Source organism: Acartia tonsa, chromosome 8, assembly GCF_053477335.1.
Source record: "Acartia tonsa isolate MP-2025a chromosome 8, ASM5347733v1, whole genome shotgun sequence".
Classification (NCBI taxonomy): domain Eukaryota; kingdom Metazoa; phylum Arthropoda; class Copepoda; order Calanoida; family Acartiidae; genus Acartia; species Acartia tonsa.
Window position 1 is genome coordinate 685,428 of NC_137267.1, and position 14,573 is coordinate 700,000.

General features: G+C 31.7%; 1 protein-coding gene across 3 annotated transcripts in view; it reads left to right on the forward strand.

Moving 5' to 3' along the window:
- The window catches only part of LOC145325754 (uncharacterized), a 183,972-nt gene that overhangs the window by 69,919 nt on the left and 99,480 nt on the right, over positions 1–14,573 (forward strand). For all 3 annotated transcript variants that reach the window (XM_080168696.1, XM_080168693.1, XM_080168695.1), the window contains exon 2: positions 3,486–3,554. In XM_080168696.1, coding sequence (XP_080024822.1) covers positions 3,517–3,554 — 38 coding nt within the window. In that variant the 5' untranslated portion in view covers positions 3,486–3,516. The remainder of the gene's footprint in view (positions 1–3,485; positions 3,555–14,573) is intronic.

Below are 14,573 nucleotides of genomic sequence, written 5' to 3' on the forward strand. Positions count from 1 at the left end.
TAATTATTAAATTCGACTCTCTCCTCCTCAAGTGCCCCTAGAGGCCTCTAGGGGCGTAGCCGCTAGTTGTAATATAAAGTACTAGCGGACGCACCCCTAGCATCTAAGGGCTCTGCATTTGAAGGGATAAGAAAGGGGAGAAAAATAGCTTAAATCCAACGATAGACTCCAATCTAAAACATAATGAGAAGTTTTACTTTAATGGAGACATCAATCGGTTAAAAGTTTTAAGCTACATACAAAAAACCTTACCACTTTTTATAATAGGATAAGGTCTTTTGGTTGTCCGTTAGATATCTTCATTTCAAAGGGCTTGGGATGGTTTTAAGCTATTTTCTTTTCTTTGTACTGTATATTATATATAAAAAAAATAACTGGTGGTTTATAATATTGCTTTGCCTATAAACAAGGATGACAACATCTAAAAATGTTGAATCATAAAAAAATTATAGAATGGACAGACGGTCAAAGTAATGTACAGACTGGATGAGAATATATTTCAGGAATCTTCATTGAAAATTTCAGCTGTATATATTCAATAGCTGCCGAGAAAATCACATTTCAACCCACAGCGTTACGGACTGACGAACTTACAAAGTGAATTATAGAGTAGCTTCGCTACTAAAAATGTATGGAAAAAAATTTGTGAGATAATTAGCTAGTTATTGCGCTATGTAGTCATTACATTTTTTCTTAGAATATTTGTTGCTTTCACATAAAATATTCTGTTGAGCACTGATAACCCCCCCCCCATTTTATTACTGTATGTCTAGTTAGGTTAGGTTATAACAGGTCCTCTTAGTTCTCTGTAGCCCCCCAGGGTTACGACACCGCAGGTATAAGCCCCGAAGGCCTAAGGACTCATGCAGGGGTTAGGCATAGAAAGAAAACCATCCATATTTTAAGGATGAATTAGTGGAAGATAAATGTTATACTGTTATTTTGAAATAACCAATCAAGATTTTGTTAAAAGTACCCAAAGTTTAAAAGTTGAATTTTTTTGGTTTGTTCAAGCTAACAGTGTAAAAACAATTTCAATAAAGAAGAAACTACAGCAGGAGTAATTTTATTTACCATCATTGGGAATGTACATCAATTAGCATCCGTTTTCTTAACCATGATGTAGTATTTTTATGCAGGGATCTAAAGGGATAAGACAATGGCTGATAAATTGATGTACATCCCCAATGACGAAACACAAAATTACCTCTTCTGTAGATTGAAATTAGAGGTTTAAACGTTCGGACACGGAACTTAATGAACCAACCAATCAAAATCAAATAAAAGTTGTTGAGCCAACGAATAAGGAAACGTTATTATATAACTTTGGGGACTTGAGTAATAAACAGCCCAATTCCCCTGTACATGATTCTTATGTTTTCATATTGCAAATAATTATTATTTTGTCCAACCCTTGCACTGACCACTAACATGGCTAAAAGTCAGAGAATTAATGAATCAACAAAGAAACTAAATGAAAAGGAACTGGGACGTCCAAGCTTTTTATATTTTTTATTTTGAGGAGTCTAAAATAAGAAAATAAGTGGTTTCATAGTTTTAAGGGGGGTAATTAAAAAATTTAGGAAATTTGGGGTATTTCTTGATCAGTTAATACAAACTAATAATGTCCAAACTTTTCCATCAATAATTTTAATTTACAGAAAAGGCAATTTTCCTTATCTTTATTGGGGGTAGACATTAATTTATTGTCTATTGTCTTATCCTTGAAGATATCTGAGTGTCTACTCGTTTTTTACATTTACCTATCCTATTTCTCTGCAAATGTCCAAAATATTTTTGTCATGGTCGATATTAAAATGGAATTAATGCTTTACAAAGAAAATAGTGCGCCCACACCTCCGCATATTTGCAAAGACTAGAAATCTAAAGGAATATGACAATGGATGATAAATTTATATACAATTCCAATGTTTTTAAACAAAATTACCACTTCCTAGATTTAAATTATTGGTTTAAATGTTTACGCTACTAGTATGAAACCAAAAAATTTAAATTTAATAAAAAACTAAATTTATGAATAAATGAAGAATGAAGTGGTTTTAAAACTTTAGGTACTAATGCAACGACAGGTATTCAATGATTTGAATGAATTTAGGTATCTAAAGGGACAAGATAATGGCCGATAAAATTGTAATCCCCCAATGATGATACTTAAAATTACGCCTTCCTCTTTGGCGTAAATTTGGACACTCAACTAAATGAACCAACCTATAAAAATTCCCCAAGGTTGTTAAGTTTTTTGTAACTACATGGAGTACCATAGGTCTCTGTAATACATTTGCGAAAGTGAAGGCAGCCCTATAAAGAAAGTATTTCTAGCAACGTCATACAGCCATTTCTTTACAATAGAGTTATTTTAAAGCTTTAATTTACTAGACCGATTATATTAAAGTCTCATTAAGGATTATAAAGAAAGAATCTTAAGCAAAGACATAAAGTCATTTCTTTGCATTAGAATTTCTGTAGAGTTTCAATTTTATAAGGCGATTATTATAATAAAATGCAATGAAGGCTTTGTAAAGTTATAGCGCCATTTCTTTACATTAGTGTGTCTTAGAGTTTTAATTTTATTAGACGATTATATTAAAATGCAATGAAGGCTTTACAAAGAAAGTCGAAGAAGTACTTTTAGGGTTAACGATTTTAGAAATTATATTTGCCGCAACAATGAAAAATAAAGATAGCATAAAACCATCCCAAGAATTTAATAAGCGAGATCATAAGCTAAAAACACAAACAGGCATCATGTTACTTTTATAGATGAAAATGGGATAAAAATTATGTTTTCTTAATGCTTCTTTTTCATGACAAATCTATATTTGTAATCTTTACTATCTCTCTCCAAGGAAAAGGGATAAGACAAGGGCTGATAAATTAATGTACATTCTCAATGTTTATACCAAAAATTACCTCTTCTGTAGATTACGATTAGTGGTTGAAACGTTTGGACACTTAACTTAATACACCAGCCAATAAAAGTCATTTAAAGTCCCCAAAATTGTTAAGCTAACGAATAAGAAAACGTTTTAATAAGACTTTGGGGACCAGTGAAATAAACAGCCCAATGTCCCCATTCTCCCTGACTATCTCTTTCTATTATGGCTAGCTTAGCCCACAAAATATTATTATTTTCATCTTGTGGTGACTCAGTAAGGGGGAGGGAAGGTATAATGGACTGTAAATTAAACTGATACTCAAAGTTTAATAACATGATTTCTCATTCTTTGCTTTTGTGAAATCTTAATTGCTTGGTTTTTTTTAATCAACGATTTTAATTTACATAATTTTGTTTATCATCAACTGGCATTTACTCACATTTTTATTTTAGACAACAACCTCTTGATTACAAGACCATTGTAAGGAAGTCCTTACTGTAAATTCGAATTAGTCATGCCTTTTTATATGCCATTGCATTTCCCTTAAAATATTATCAACACGCACCTGACATAGTATATTTATTTCAGATGTGAGGAGGAGGGGCTAGCAGGAGGAGCTATGGATTATCATTGGATGGGCGGGCATGATCCAATAAGGTAAGCACAGGGGGTGATTTTGTTTAGCATAATTAGGAGGGGCTAGCAGGAGGAGCTATGGATTATCATTGGATGGGCGGGCATGATCCAATAAGGTACGCACAGGGGGTGATTTTGTTTAGCATAATTAAGGGGGGGGTAGCAGTAGGAGCTATGGATTATCATTGGATGGGCGGGCATAATCCAATAAGGTAAGTTTAAGGCCAAGGCATTCCCTATACTCTTATTACTTATGCCACACTCATACTATTGATGTCACACGCCTATTAAAGCAGTAGTAGTTTGCATATTTAAAGTCTTTAGTATGGGATGTCATGATTCAATAAGGTAAACATAGGGATGATTTTGTTTAACATGATTATGGTTACAACAATCTATCGTCCATTGCACTATCTCTAAATAAAAGTGTTTTAACTTAAACTAAAAGTTAAAATTTCTACAAAAAAGATGTAAAAAGGGGAGAGGAGGGTTTCGGGTAGAATCCGTAGAGGTTATGTGTTATAAGTTAAAAACAGTAGTAGAACGATAAAAATTTATGTTAACTTAAAAAAAAATTGTCTATAGTTCTTTTCAATAAGAAATACACATATTTAGTGAATATTATCGTTCTACTACTATTTTTAAGCCTTAAAACACACACCTTTACGGATTTTACCCGAAACCTACCTCTCCCTTAAATTGAATTACATTTCTAATAACAAAAAATAGTAGATTAAATGATTTAAACTTAAAATTAAAGTAATTTACTAACGGATGTATATTAATATAAAACAATATCTTTAATGGATTTTTTGTGTAGTTAATAGATATAATGAAAATAAAAATTTCTTAAGCTTTTTAAAGCCAAATAAGTATCTTAAATAAGTTAAAATGTATATCTTTTAAACTATAAATTTTTAAAAAGTTATTACTGTATAAAAATTAACTGAGTTATTTAAGCAAACAAAATTTAGCATAAATGGATATTTAAATCCCAAGGTATTAAATGATCGAGCGTTAGCTCATCATTTAATACCGAGGGATTTAAATATTCATTTATGCTAAATTTTGTTTGCTTAAATAACATTCTATTGCAACAAAAAGGTGATGTTAGCAAATAATTTCTTGAATAAAATCATAAAACGTTTTTTCATTTAATTTTCATTTTTTTCACTGTTGTGTTTTTATTTGACATTAAAAATAAAAATCATAAAAAATCTTCCAAATCAAAGAGAAAAAATCTTTGAATTATTGGTCAATTTAAGTTCAAAGATTTTTTTATTGTAAAAAGTAAATTTTTTATAAATATTTTAGAAAAAAAATCTTCTAACAAAAAAAAATTATCATAATCCAAGATGGCGTCAATACATGTAAAATAATATTTTCAAAACAAAAAGTAAAACTTGAATATCTTTTTTTCACAGATTGAAATTCAAAAATCGGTCTGACAGTTTTTCCAAAGTCAGTATGATCTATCAAATGAAAAAGGTTTGAAACTGATAGAACATTTCTTTATACTAAAACATATTTTTACTCCCATTTTTTCCCACACTTCCAAAAAATGAAATTCAATGAAAATTAAATGGTTCCCACACTAAAAAAAAGTTCCCACGGGTCCTAAAAATGAAATTAAATGAAAAACATATGTATCATTTAAATGAAAATTAAATGGTTCCCACGCTCAAAAAATTTTCACACGCATGAAATTCTTGAAAAAACCTAATTAATTGAATATTTAAACAAACTGAATATCGCGTTTTTTGCAATGGAATGTATTTTTTCTTGTTAAACTCTACATTTAAAATTGTTTTTATTTAATGATGTTTATTATTGTCGTATTAATGACCTTATGGCCCAATTAATTGATTCTAATAGTTTTTACTTTGATTCTAATTCATTAGTAGCGAAGCTACTCTGTAAATAATTTTATTTCACTGTTTGTTTGTCTGTCCGTATGGCTATGAGGTAAAGTAATCTATGACAATCGATAAATTATTACGTGGATGTTGCATCAGATATTGATGTACTCTGATAAATGCTTACAGCTGGCTGAAACAACAATACCCCCCAGCCAACTCTTCACCTTATCCCCTCCCCTCCTACTGAATTACGAACTGACCAACTAATAAGTTCCATATTATCAAGATAATTGACGACAAATTTCCACTTTCAATATATCCATGTATATCTTATATCCATTTATATGACTGATTTTTTTGGTCAGCCTATTTTTTTTATTTTTTCTTTGCTTTGCTACATATGGATGTTGTCATCCTTGTTAATTATTTTCTTTGAAATTAATTATTGTTGAAGCAAATTTCTTTTTTGATTGCTAATTTACTTCGCCACTTGCCTCGAGTAACTTGACATTATGAGAGGGATCTAAAGGGATAAGACAGTGGCCGATAATTTGTTGTAGATAGTGATACCCAATGTAGATTGGTGGTTGAAACGATTGGACACTCAACTAAATGAACCAACCAATAAAATTTCAGTACAAGTCCCTAAGGTTGTTAAGCCAATGTTATAAGATTTTGGGGACTAGTGTAATAAATAGTTTAATGTTTCCTCCCTCCCTGGAGGGGGGAAAGGGTAAGTAACCATCTAAGTAAGTTTTTAAAAGAAATACTGCATATGAACACACAGCCTTTAATTTTTCGGTCAAGCTTCAAGTACTAAATATTTTTTAAACTGTATTACTGGATATAGCATATATACGTTGATACATTGACAGGGTTGCTACTTTAGTCCTAATTTATTGGTCAATACTTTCCTGAAATATGAGGGTAGGGGCTTGGGATGGATAGGGGTTTCGTTATATTAGCCAGCATTGTGTATTACTTTATCAGAGTACATGAAAATCTGGTGCAACATCCAAGTAATAATACATCGATTACTGTAATTCATATAAATTTGATTGCATTATAATATCAAAGAATGTTTTTCTCGTCGTTGATAAAATAAGCTTTTACTAAAATTTACTTCATACTAAAACACAATTATTAGTTATCGTATCGTATTACTATTATATACAGCTATCCGCGGATAATAAAAAAAATAAGATAAAAACAGTTTTATTAACTCTGAGGGGCCGAAGAAAAGTTGTATTTATTTTATAATGTTAATCGTATTTTTCGTGGAAAGCTGTCTATAATTAGATGCTATACATGATTTTTCAGTATTTCTGAGAATCGGTTCTAATCCAGCAGATATTAATCGGTTTCGAAACCTTTATCTACCATAAAAAGCGGTTCTACTATAATGATATCACGTTACTCTTATATTGATAAAATAACAGTATAAAATCATAGAGGGGGGACAACGGGCTGTTTTATAATAACGTTTTCTTATTTGTTGGCTTAATAACTTAAAGGATTTTTGTGAATTTTGATTGGTTGGTTCAATAAGTTGAGTGTCTTTACGTTACAATCACTTATTGTAATCTACAGAAGGGATAATTTTGTTTATCATCAATTTTTCAGCCATGGTCTTATCCCTTCAGATCCCTGGTACAAAACAGTAAAATAAAATTATGACAACCATTTATATTCACAACGCCACGAAGGTCAAGTATAGTCAAGTTATAATATGTCAAAATTTACACAATTTTGTGCCACCAATCAAAAAATAAAGAAATGGCCGCAAAAAAATCCGCAAAAAAATTGCAAATGCATTCTTCTCGCTCTTGCAAGCAATGACCTCAAATATCTCTGTAACAGTGAGAAATATTCATTAATTTTGATTGATATGAATCAAGAAATGTCGGCGTTGATTAAGATTTAAAATATTTTAATGCTTCCACTGGATTAGGCCAGTTTTGTTAACCCAGACCTTCGGCCCCTCTTTTTTTCCAACTCGTTCTTTCTGTCTATTTTTCTCTATTTTTTATCTCCTTTTCTATTTTTTTGTATTTTTTCTTATACTAAGTTTCTTTTATTTACACATATAGTAGCTTCGCTACTACAAAAAAATATGTGATTTATAGTGGGCCTCAAAAATGTTATCTAGAAAAACACATAATTAAACATCAAAAGCGCCACAAAAAATGGCCCTTTAATTTGGCTTTAAAAATGGCCTATCCGAAAATATGTTATTTTAGGTCCTGAACCATGTGTAATTATTTTAGGAGGGAGAGGACAATGGACTGAAAATTACATTGGTATCCACGTTACCCTATTTGTTAGCTTAAACAACTTTTGGCAATTTTAGAAATTTGATTGGTTGGTTTTAAATTAGAATTATCCAAACTTTTGAACCACTAACTTATTGCACAGACAAGGTATTTTTGCTTATCATTATTGGGGATGTACATTTATTCATCGTCCATTGTCTTATCCCCAGTAATCATTATAGGTTTGAAAATTGATCACCTGCAATCGATATCAGGGAAACATTGATCGACAATCCACAAACGGGATAATTTTGTTTAACATCACAGGAGGTTTACATTAATTTATTATTTATTGTCTTATTCCAAGGGAAAACATTGTTGTACATCCCCATTCATAAGAAACAAAATCACCTATTTTGTTAAATAAAAGTATTGGTTAAAACTAATTTTAGCCAACCACTCAAGATTTAAAAGTACCCAAAGTACTCAAAACAATGGGGACCAGTATAAATTTGAATCCAATGTGCCCTCCCTCCCTGAATAATCTATATGTTCATATTTGGCATTATCATATATACTATAATCGATACATTATTACTTGGATATTGCACTAGATTTTCATGCACTCTGATAAAGTGATGCTCACAGCTGGCTAAAATAACGATATGCCCAATTCACCCACTGAAGGGAGGGGGTCCCATCCTACTGGATAAAAATCTGACCAATAAATGAAGTCCATATTAGCAAGCCAAATTGACGAAAAATTTTCCCCTGTCAATATATCCATATATATCCTATATCCATTCAGATGTATACATATTACATAGGGGTTTGAAGTTTAAAGATTCTATCATTTTTACGACTTTAAAAGTGAGAGAGATAAATTCTTATTTTTAGAATGATTTAACAATGTCTATTTTATACTTTACCCCTAGCACTATTGGCTCTGTTTTTTTTGTGGGTAGGTGATTGAGAAAAATTAACTAAAACCCTCCAAGTAGATTTTTGACTTATTAAATATCGATATTGGTCTTTGCTACTTTAAATTATGCCGTCCTTGTTAAAATTCAAAATTGCCTAAAAAATGACGTAATAAATACAAATGACGAATGATAGGCCAGAATACATTTTCATTTACCAATAGTAAAATTTATAAAGGCCTACCAATGTTCATTTGTATTTTATGACGCCATTTTTGATTAGGCACTATAAGTTGCTTCTTGCTAAGTTGCTTAGCTGTTGCTCTAATAAATATTTTTTAAAGCGTCGAATATAGTGAAAATAATCAAGGAGGGAGGTTATATTAGTCACTGGTACCCAAACTTTTATAAACACGCTCTCGTATATGTTGGTTTTAAAATATTTGGGTACTCTTCATTAAATCTTGATTATTTGGGAAAACAGTAAAAGTGTCGAACTATGACGTCAGAAAAAATTAACAATTAACCAATGAGAGGCCGCTATATATTTTACCACAGTGAATACTGGCTTCTTATTGGTTAATTGTAAATTTTTTCTTACGTCATAGTTCGACACTTTTACTGTTTTCTTATTTGGTTCAACGAAAAATTTTAATCTACATGATTGGGGTAATTTTTGATGATCATCATTGAGGATGTACATATATTAATTTTTCATTGTCGTATCTCTGAATTCCTGATAATGTATATATTGTATAAGGACCTGCAAAGCTAGTTTTAATCTTCAAAAGCCTTGTTTGTTGTTAGTAGAGGGTGCGTAGCGTGTCAGGGATCTAAAGGCATAAGACAATGGCTGATCAATTGATGTACATCCCCAATGATAATAAACAAAATTACCCCTCCCGTAGATTACACTGAGGGTTGAAAAGTTGGGACATTCAATTTGATAAACCAATGAAATCTAAATTCAATAAAAGCCCCAAAAGTAGTGAAGTCAACGAATAAGAAAACGTTATTTTAAAACTTTGGGGACTAGTATTATAACTATGTGTGTGTGTGTGTGTGTGTGTAGATGGTGACTCATAGAAGATGCATGCAATAGGCCATGAGATTACATCTACCAACACTCGATATATTATTACTTTGATGTTGCATCAGATTTTCATATACTCTAATACAGTGATACTCGCAGCTGGCTAAAAAACGATACCCCGTTACCAAATCCCCTCCTACTTTATAAACGAACTGACCAATCAATGAGGCAAGCGAAAGTGATGACAATCTTTTCCCATGTCAGAAAATCCACGTATATTCTTCTACATCCATTTATATAGTACATAAATATATATTTACATGTTTATTGCTTTTTATCTAACAAGGCTGAGTATGTTCATTAATCCTTATACTAAAGTAACAGGATGTTTGTTTGTCTGTGTGTCTGTACCAAAGGATCTCGCTAACCGCTTAACCGATTGGGTTCTCCTTAACAGGGTAGATTCTCATATGTCCCGGGAAGGTTTTTAACTATTTTGGCGGAGGGTACCACCACCCTCCCAAGAGAAATCACAATAAAATCGAAAATTTTTAAAATATTTTCGCCGCATAGTGTCGCTAGCGTAGTCTCGCTACGTAGAAGCATGAATTTAAGAGCTGATAACATGGACAAATTATTTCTCAAATTAGATATTTAAAATGAATTAAAAACATTTAAATGCCACTAGAGGCATCTAGGGGCGTAGCCGCTTGTATTATATAATATAAGGTATATTTTTCATTATTTCTGAAGGGTCATACATTAATTGAATGTAAGTTATTATGACCGAGGAACGTAAAAACATTTCTAGCTACGATGTTGCTGCGCTACAAAAAGAAGAATATTTGTTAAGAAAATTGTAAATCTTTTCATTTAATTTTCTATAACATATATCTTCATAAATGATATATACTAATTAAGCTATATGTCTTTTCATCAAGAGAGAGAGGGGACGATAATGGGCTGTTTATTAAATTAGTACCCAAAGTCCGATAATAACGTTTTCTTAATCGTTGTCTTAAAAACTTTGGGGACCTTAGTGAATTTGAATGGTTGATTCATTAAGTTGAGTGTTCAAACTTTTTAACCACTAATCTTAATCTACAGAAGAGGTAATTTTGTGTTTCATAAATGGGGATTTACATCAATATATCGGCCATTATTGTCTTATCCCTTAGATCCCTGCTTTTCATCTATGATTAAAAATTTCAACTCTATAGATTTTCTTCGTCTATGAATTTGTTAGTAACTGTTCACCAGGCCGGGATCTTAAGGGATAAGACAATGGCTTATAAATTAATGTACTTCTTTAAAAAAAAAACATGAACATAGATAATCTTGAGATTGGTATTGGTTGAAAAGTTTTAAAAACTTTGGGTACTAGTTTCATGTCCCCAATCTCCCTGGTGTCCATGTAGGGGATGTGTTGTTGTTTTTTCTTCATCCTTTCTTCAACGATGCAAAAAAAACCTAGCATTGGAAAGGGATAGGTGTAGAGAAGAGAAAAAAAGCTTTTATTACATTTAGTTTTAATCAAAGAAAGGGGTAATTTTGGTAATCGTTATTAGGTATTTACATTTATTCACCTGCCATTGTCTATCCATTAAGATTCCTACCAATCTTTCTTATTTAAAAGCGAAGCTTTTCTATAATTAGGTTATTTAAGCAGTATTTCAACAGATCTACTTACAATTTTTTTCGTACGACTTTAATACATTTATATTTTGATTATCGAGTTCTGACACTCTACTCGAGTGTTAATGTTCATTTGTCCTACCGTTTCAGAGCTTCGCTTTTATGGATGTTGCCATCCTTGTTTAAAAACTATTGGCTACGACTATAGCCTCTAGGGGCTCTGTATTCTTAGAGTCAGAAAGAGGCTGGATAAATAGCCTTAAACCTTGATTAGACTTCATTCTGATAATAATATAGCCTAAAACCATCACAGGACCTATGTAAAGATTATCTTAAATACAGAACCCAATCGATTCAGTAGTAATTGAGACCTTAAGCTTCAGACAAAGAAACCTTACTACTTTATATTATAGGAATAGCGGCTACTATTGGGAGGGTGGTGGTAGGGTACCCTCACCAAAAATAGTTAAAAACCTTCCCGGAACCTATGAGAAGCTACCCTGAAAAGGAGAATCATATCTGTTCAGCGGTAAGCGAGATCCTTCGGTACAAAGATACAGGCACACAGACATACAAACACAGAGACAAATAGACATCCTGTTACTTTAGTATAAGGATTATATATCAGAATCTTAATCTCTGTTTAAGATTTGAAAACAACAACCAAGGGAACTATGCAAATTTTTTGCAAAAATTTTAATCTGTGTTTTTATAAATGCCCAGGCTAACAAAACTGGTATCTATTCTATTTAATATTCATGGAAAATTGTCTGTAATACGATGGTATACATGATTTTTCAGTATAGCTGAGGACCGATTCTAATACTGAATTTTTGGTTGATATTATTAACAGTTATTAACTTATGTTATGAGCTTTTTTTTCATTGGATTGTGTGTGAGTGTTTGTGTGTGTGGGTCTGTGTGTGTGTGTGTGTGTGTGTGTGTGTGTGTGTGTCTTTGTGTGTGTGTGTGTGTGTGTGCGTATTTTACATTCTTGAGTGCGTGTCATTTTTGCACCTTGTTATTGTATAAGGAATTTGTGTGTAATATGTTAGTTAAAAAATACTTAATTTTCTAAAATAGCTAAATTTTGTCATAATGAATATAGAATAAATGGATATACATATTGACAGGGGAAAATTTGTCGTCAATTTAGGTTGCTAATTTGTCGTCAATTTAGGTTGCTAATATGGACCTTATTTATTGGTCAGTTCATTCATATAGTAGGAGAGGAAGGATGGGGTGTATCCTTATTTTAGCCAGCTGCTCGTATCGCTTTTTTAGAGTATATGAAAATCTGGTGCAACATCCAAGAAAAAAAAAAATTTAGTTATACAAGTATAAAACATTCAAATAATAGCGGGAATAATCGTTTATGATTTGAAGTAAATCTATAATGATGATAATCAAAATTACCCCTTCCATATATTATATTATTGGTTGAAAATTTTAGAGACTGCTAGCTAAACCAACCAATTTAGAATAAATAAAATTACCTAATGTCCTTAAACCAACGAATAAGAGGGCATGTATATAAAACTTTGGACACCAAATTTAGTCCAATTAGGGTGAAGAATCTAGCACTAAGAATGATAAAGTTTTAAAAAATAATATTAGATTGTATGAGTACCCATATCTACGTGTGTTGCATAAGGAGGGCAAAGTTTTGATAAAGTTATCTCAATTTATGTCAAATATTCGAAATGGTTCCATGACAATTTGGCATTATATCTCTTTCATAAGTAAAATATTAAATAAGTTTTCAATTTTGATATTGTTAAATGCCAGAAAGAGAGGGGACAATGGGCTGTTTATTACAGTAGTCCCCAAAGTCCTATAATAACGTTCTCTTATTCGTTGGCTTAACAACTTTGTTGAAGGGAGTGGTTGATTCATTAATTTGAGTGTTTCAACGTTTCAACCAATAATTGTAATCTACAGAAGAGGGTAATTTTGTTTATCATCATTTGGGATGTACATCAACAATTTATCGGCCATTGTCTTATCCCTTTAGATCGCTGGACATTTTATCTCTTTCATAAGTAAAATATTAAATAAGTTTTTCCATTTTGATAATCGATATTAAACAGTATTTTTTTGCCTCTAAAAGGCATATACATATTAAATTAGAAATAAATAACTATAGTTGATATATAGAAGGGATTCTAGGGGTTATGACAATGAACGATAAATTGATGTGTATCCCTAATAATGATAATAGTTATTTCTCGCATCGTATTATAAACGGCTTTCCGCGGATATAGAATGTACAATTATAAGATTAAAACCAGTTTTTTAGCACGGGCTAAAAAAACTGGTTTTAATCTTATGATTGTACATTTTTATATTCGTAGAAAGCTGGATATAATACGATGCTAGACATAGTTTTTTCGTATGGATAAGAACCGGTTCCTATCCACCGGATTCGAATGAATAGGAGAAACAAAATTACCCCTTCTGTAGAAGTTTCGGCTCTGGGGGTTTAGGACATCAGGTTTAAGATAAGACAATGGCCAATAAATTGATGTACATCCTCAATGTTATTACACTATAAATTATCCCTTCTGTAGATTACAATTAGTGGTTGAAACGTTTGGAATGACACTACATCTAATGAACCAACCAATCAAAATTAATAAAAGTCCCCAAGGTTGTTAAGCCAACGAATAATTAAACGTTATTATAAAACTTTGGGGACTAGTGTAATAAACAGCCCGCTGTCCCCTCTCTTACTGAATAAAATTAGTCCAGATGTTTCTGCTTGCCAAATGTTGTCAACAGGTTGCAAATTTATGTGTGCGAATTTTTGTTTTAATTATTGCAAACTTTACAACATAGTATTAATTTTTATCAGAAGTCAGGTTTAGGACATCTGAAAATAGAACGTTGTGGTGATCCTTTTAAGTAAGATAAGGGGCTAAAACCCAGGGATCTAAAGGAATAAGGTAATGGCCGATGAATTTATGTACATCCCCAATGATGATACACAAAATTACCCATTCTGTATACTACAATAAGTGGTCAAATGTTTGGACACTCAACAAAAGAAGTCCTCAAAGTTGTTAAGCAAATGAAACTTTGGGGACTAGCGCAATAAACACCCCAATGTCCCCTCCCTCCCTGGTATAGAGGGGTTGAAACTTATGAGTATAACAACTGGGATAATGTTTTTAATTGAAGGAAAGTGGGGAGTGCCAATAAAAAAGATTCATTTTACGAGTTTTTTTTCCGTGTTTATTTAATGTAGCTAAATTTTCAGATTTAAGTGATTGGAATATAATTTTTTCCCCCCACTTAACTTTGTTCAAAATAAGAGAAGTAAATGCAAAAATCTTGGCTGC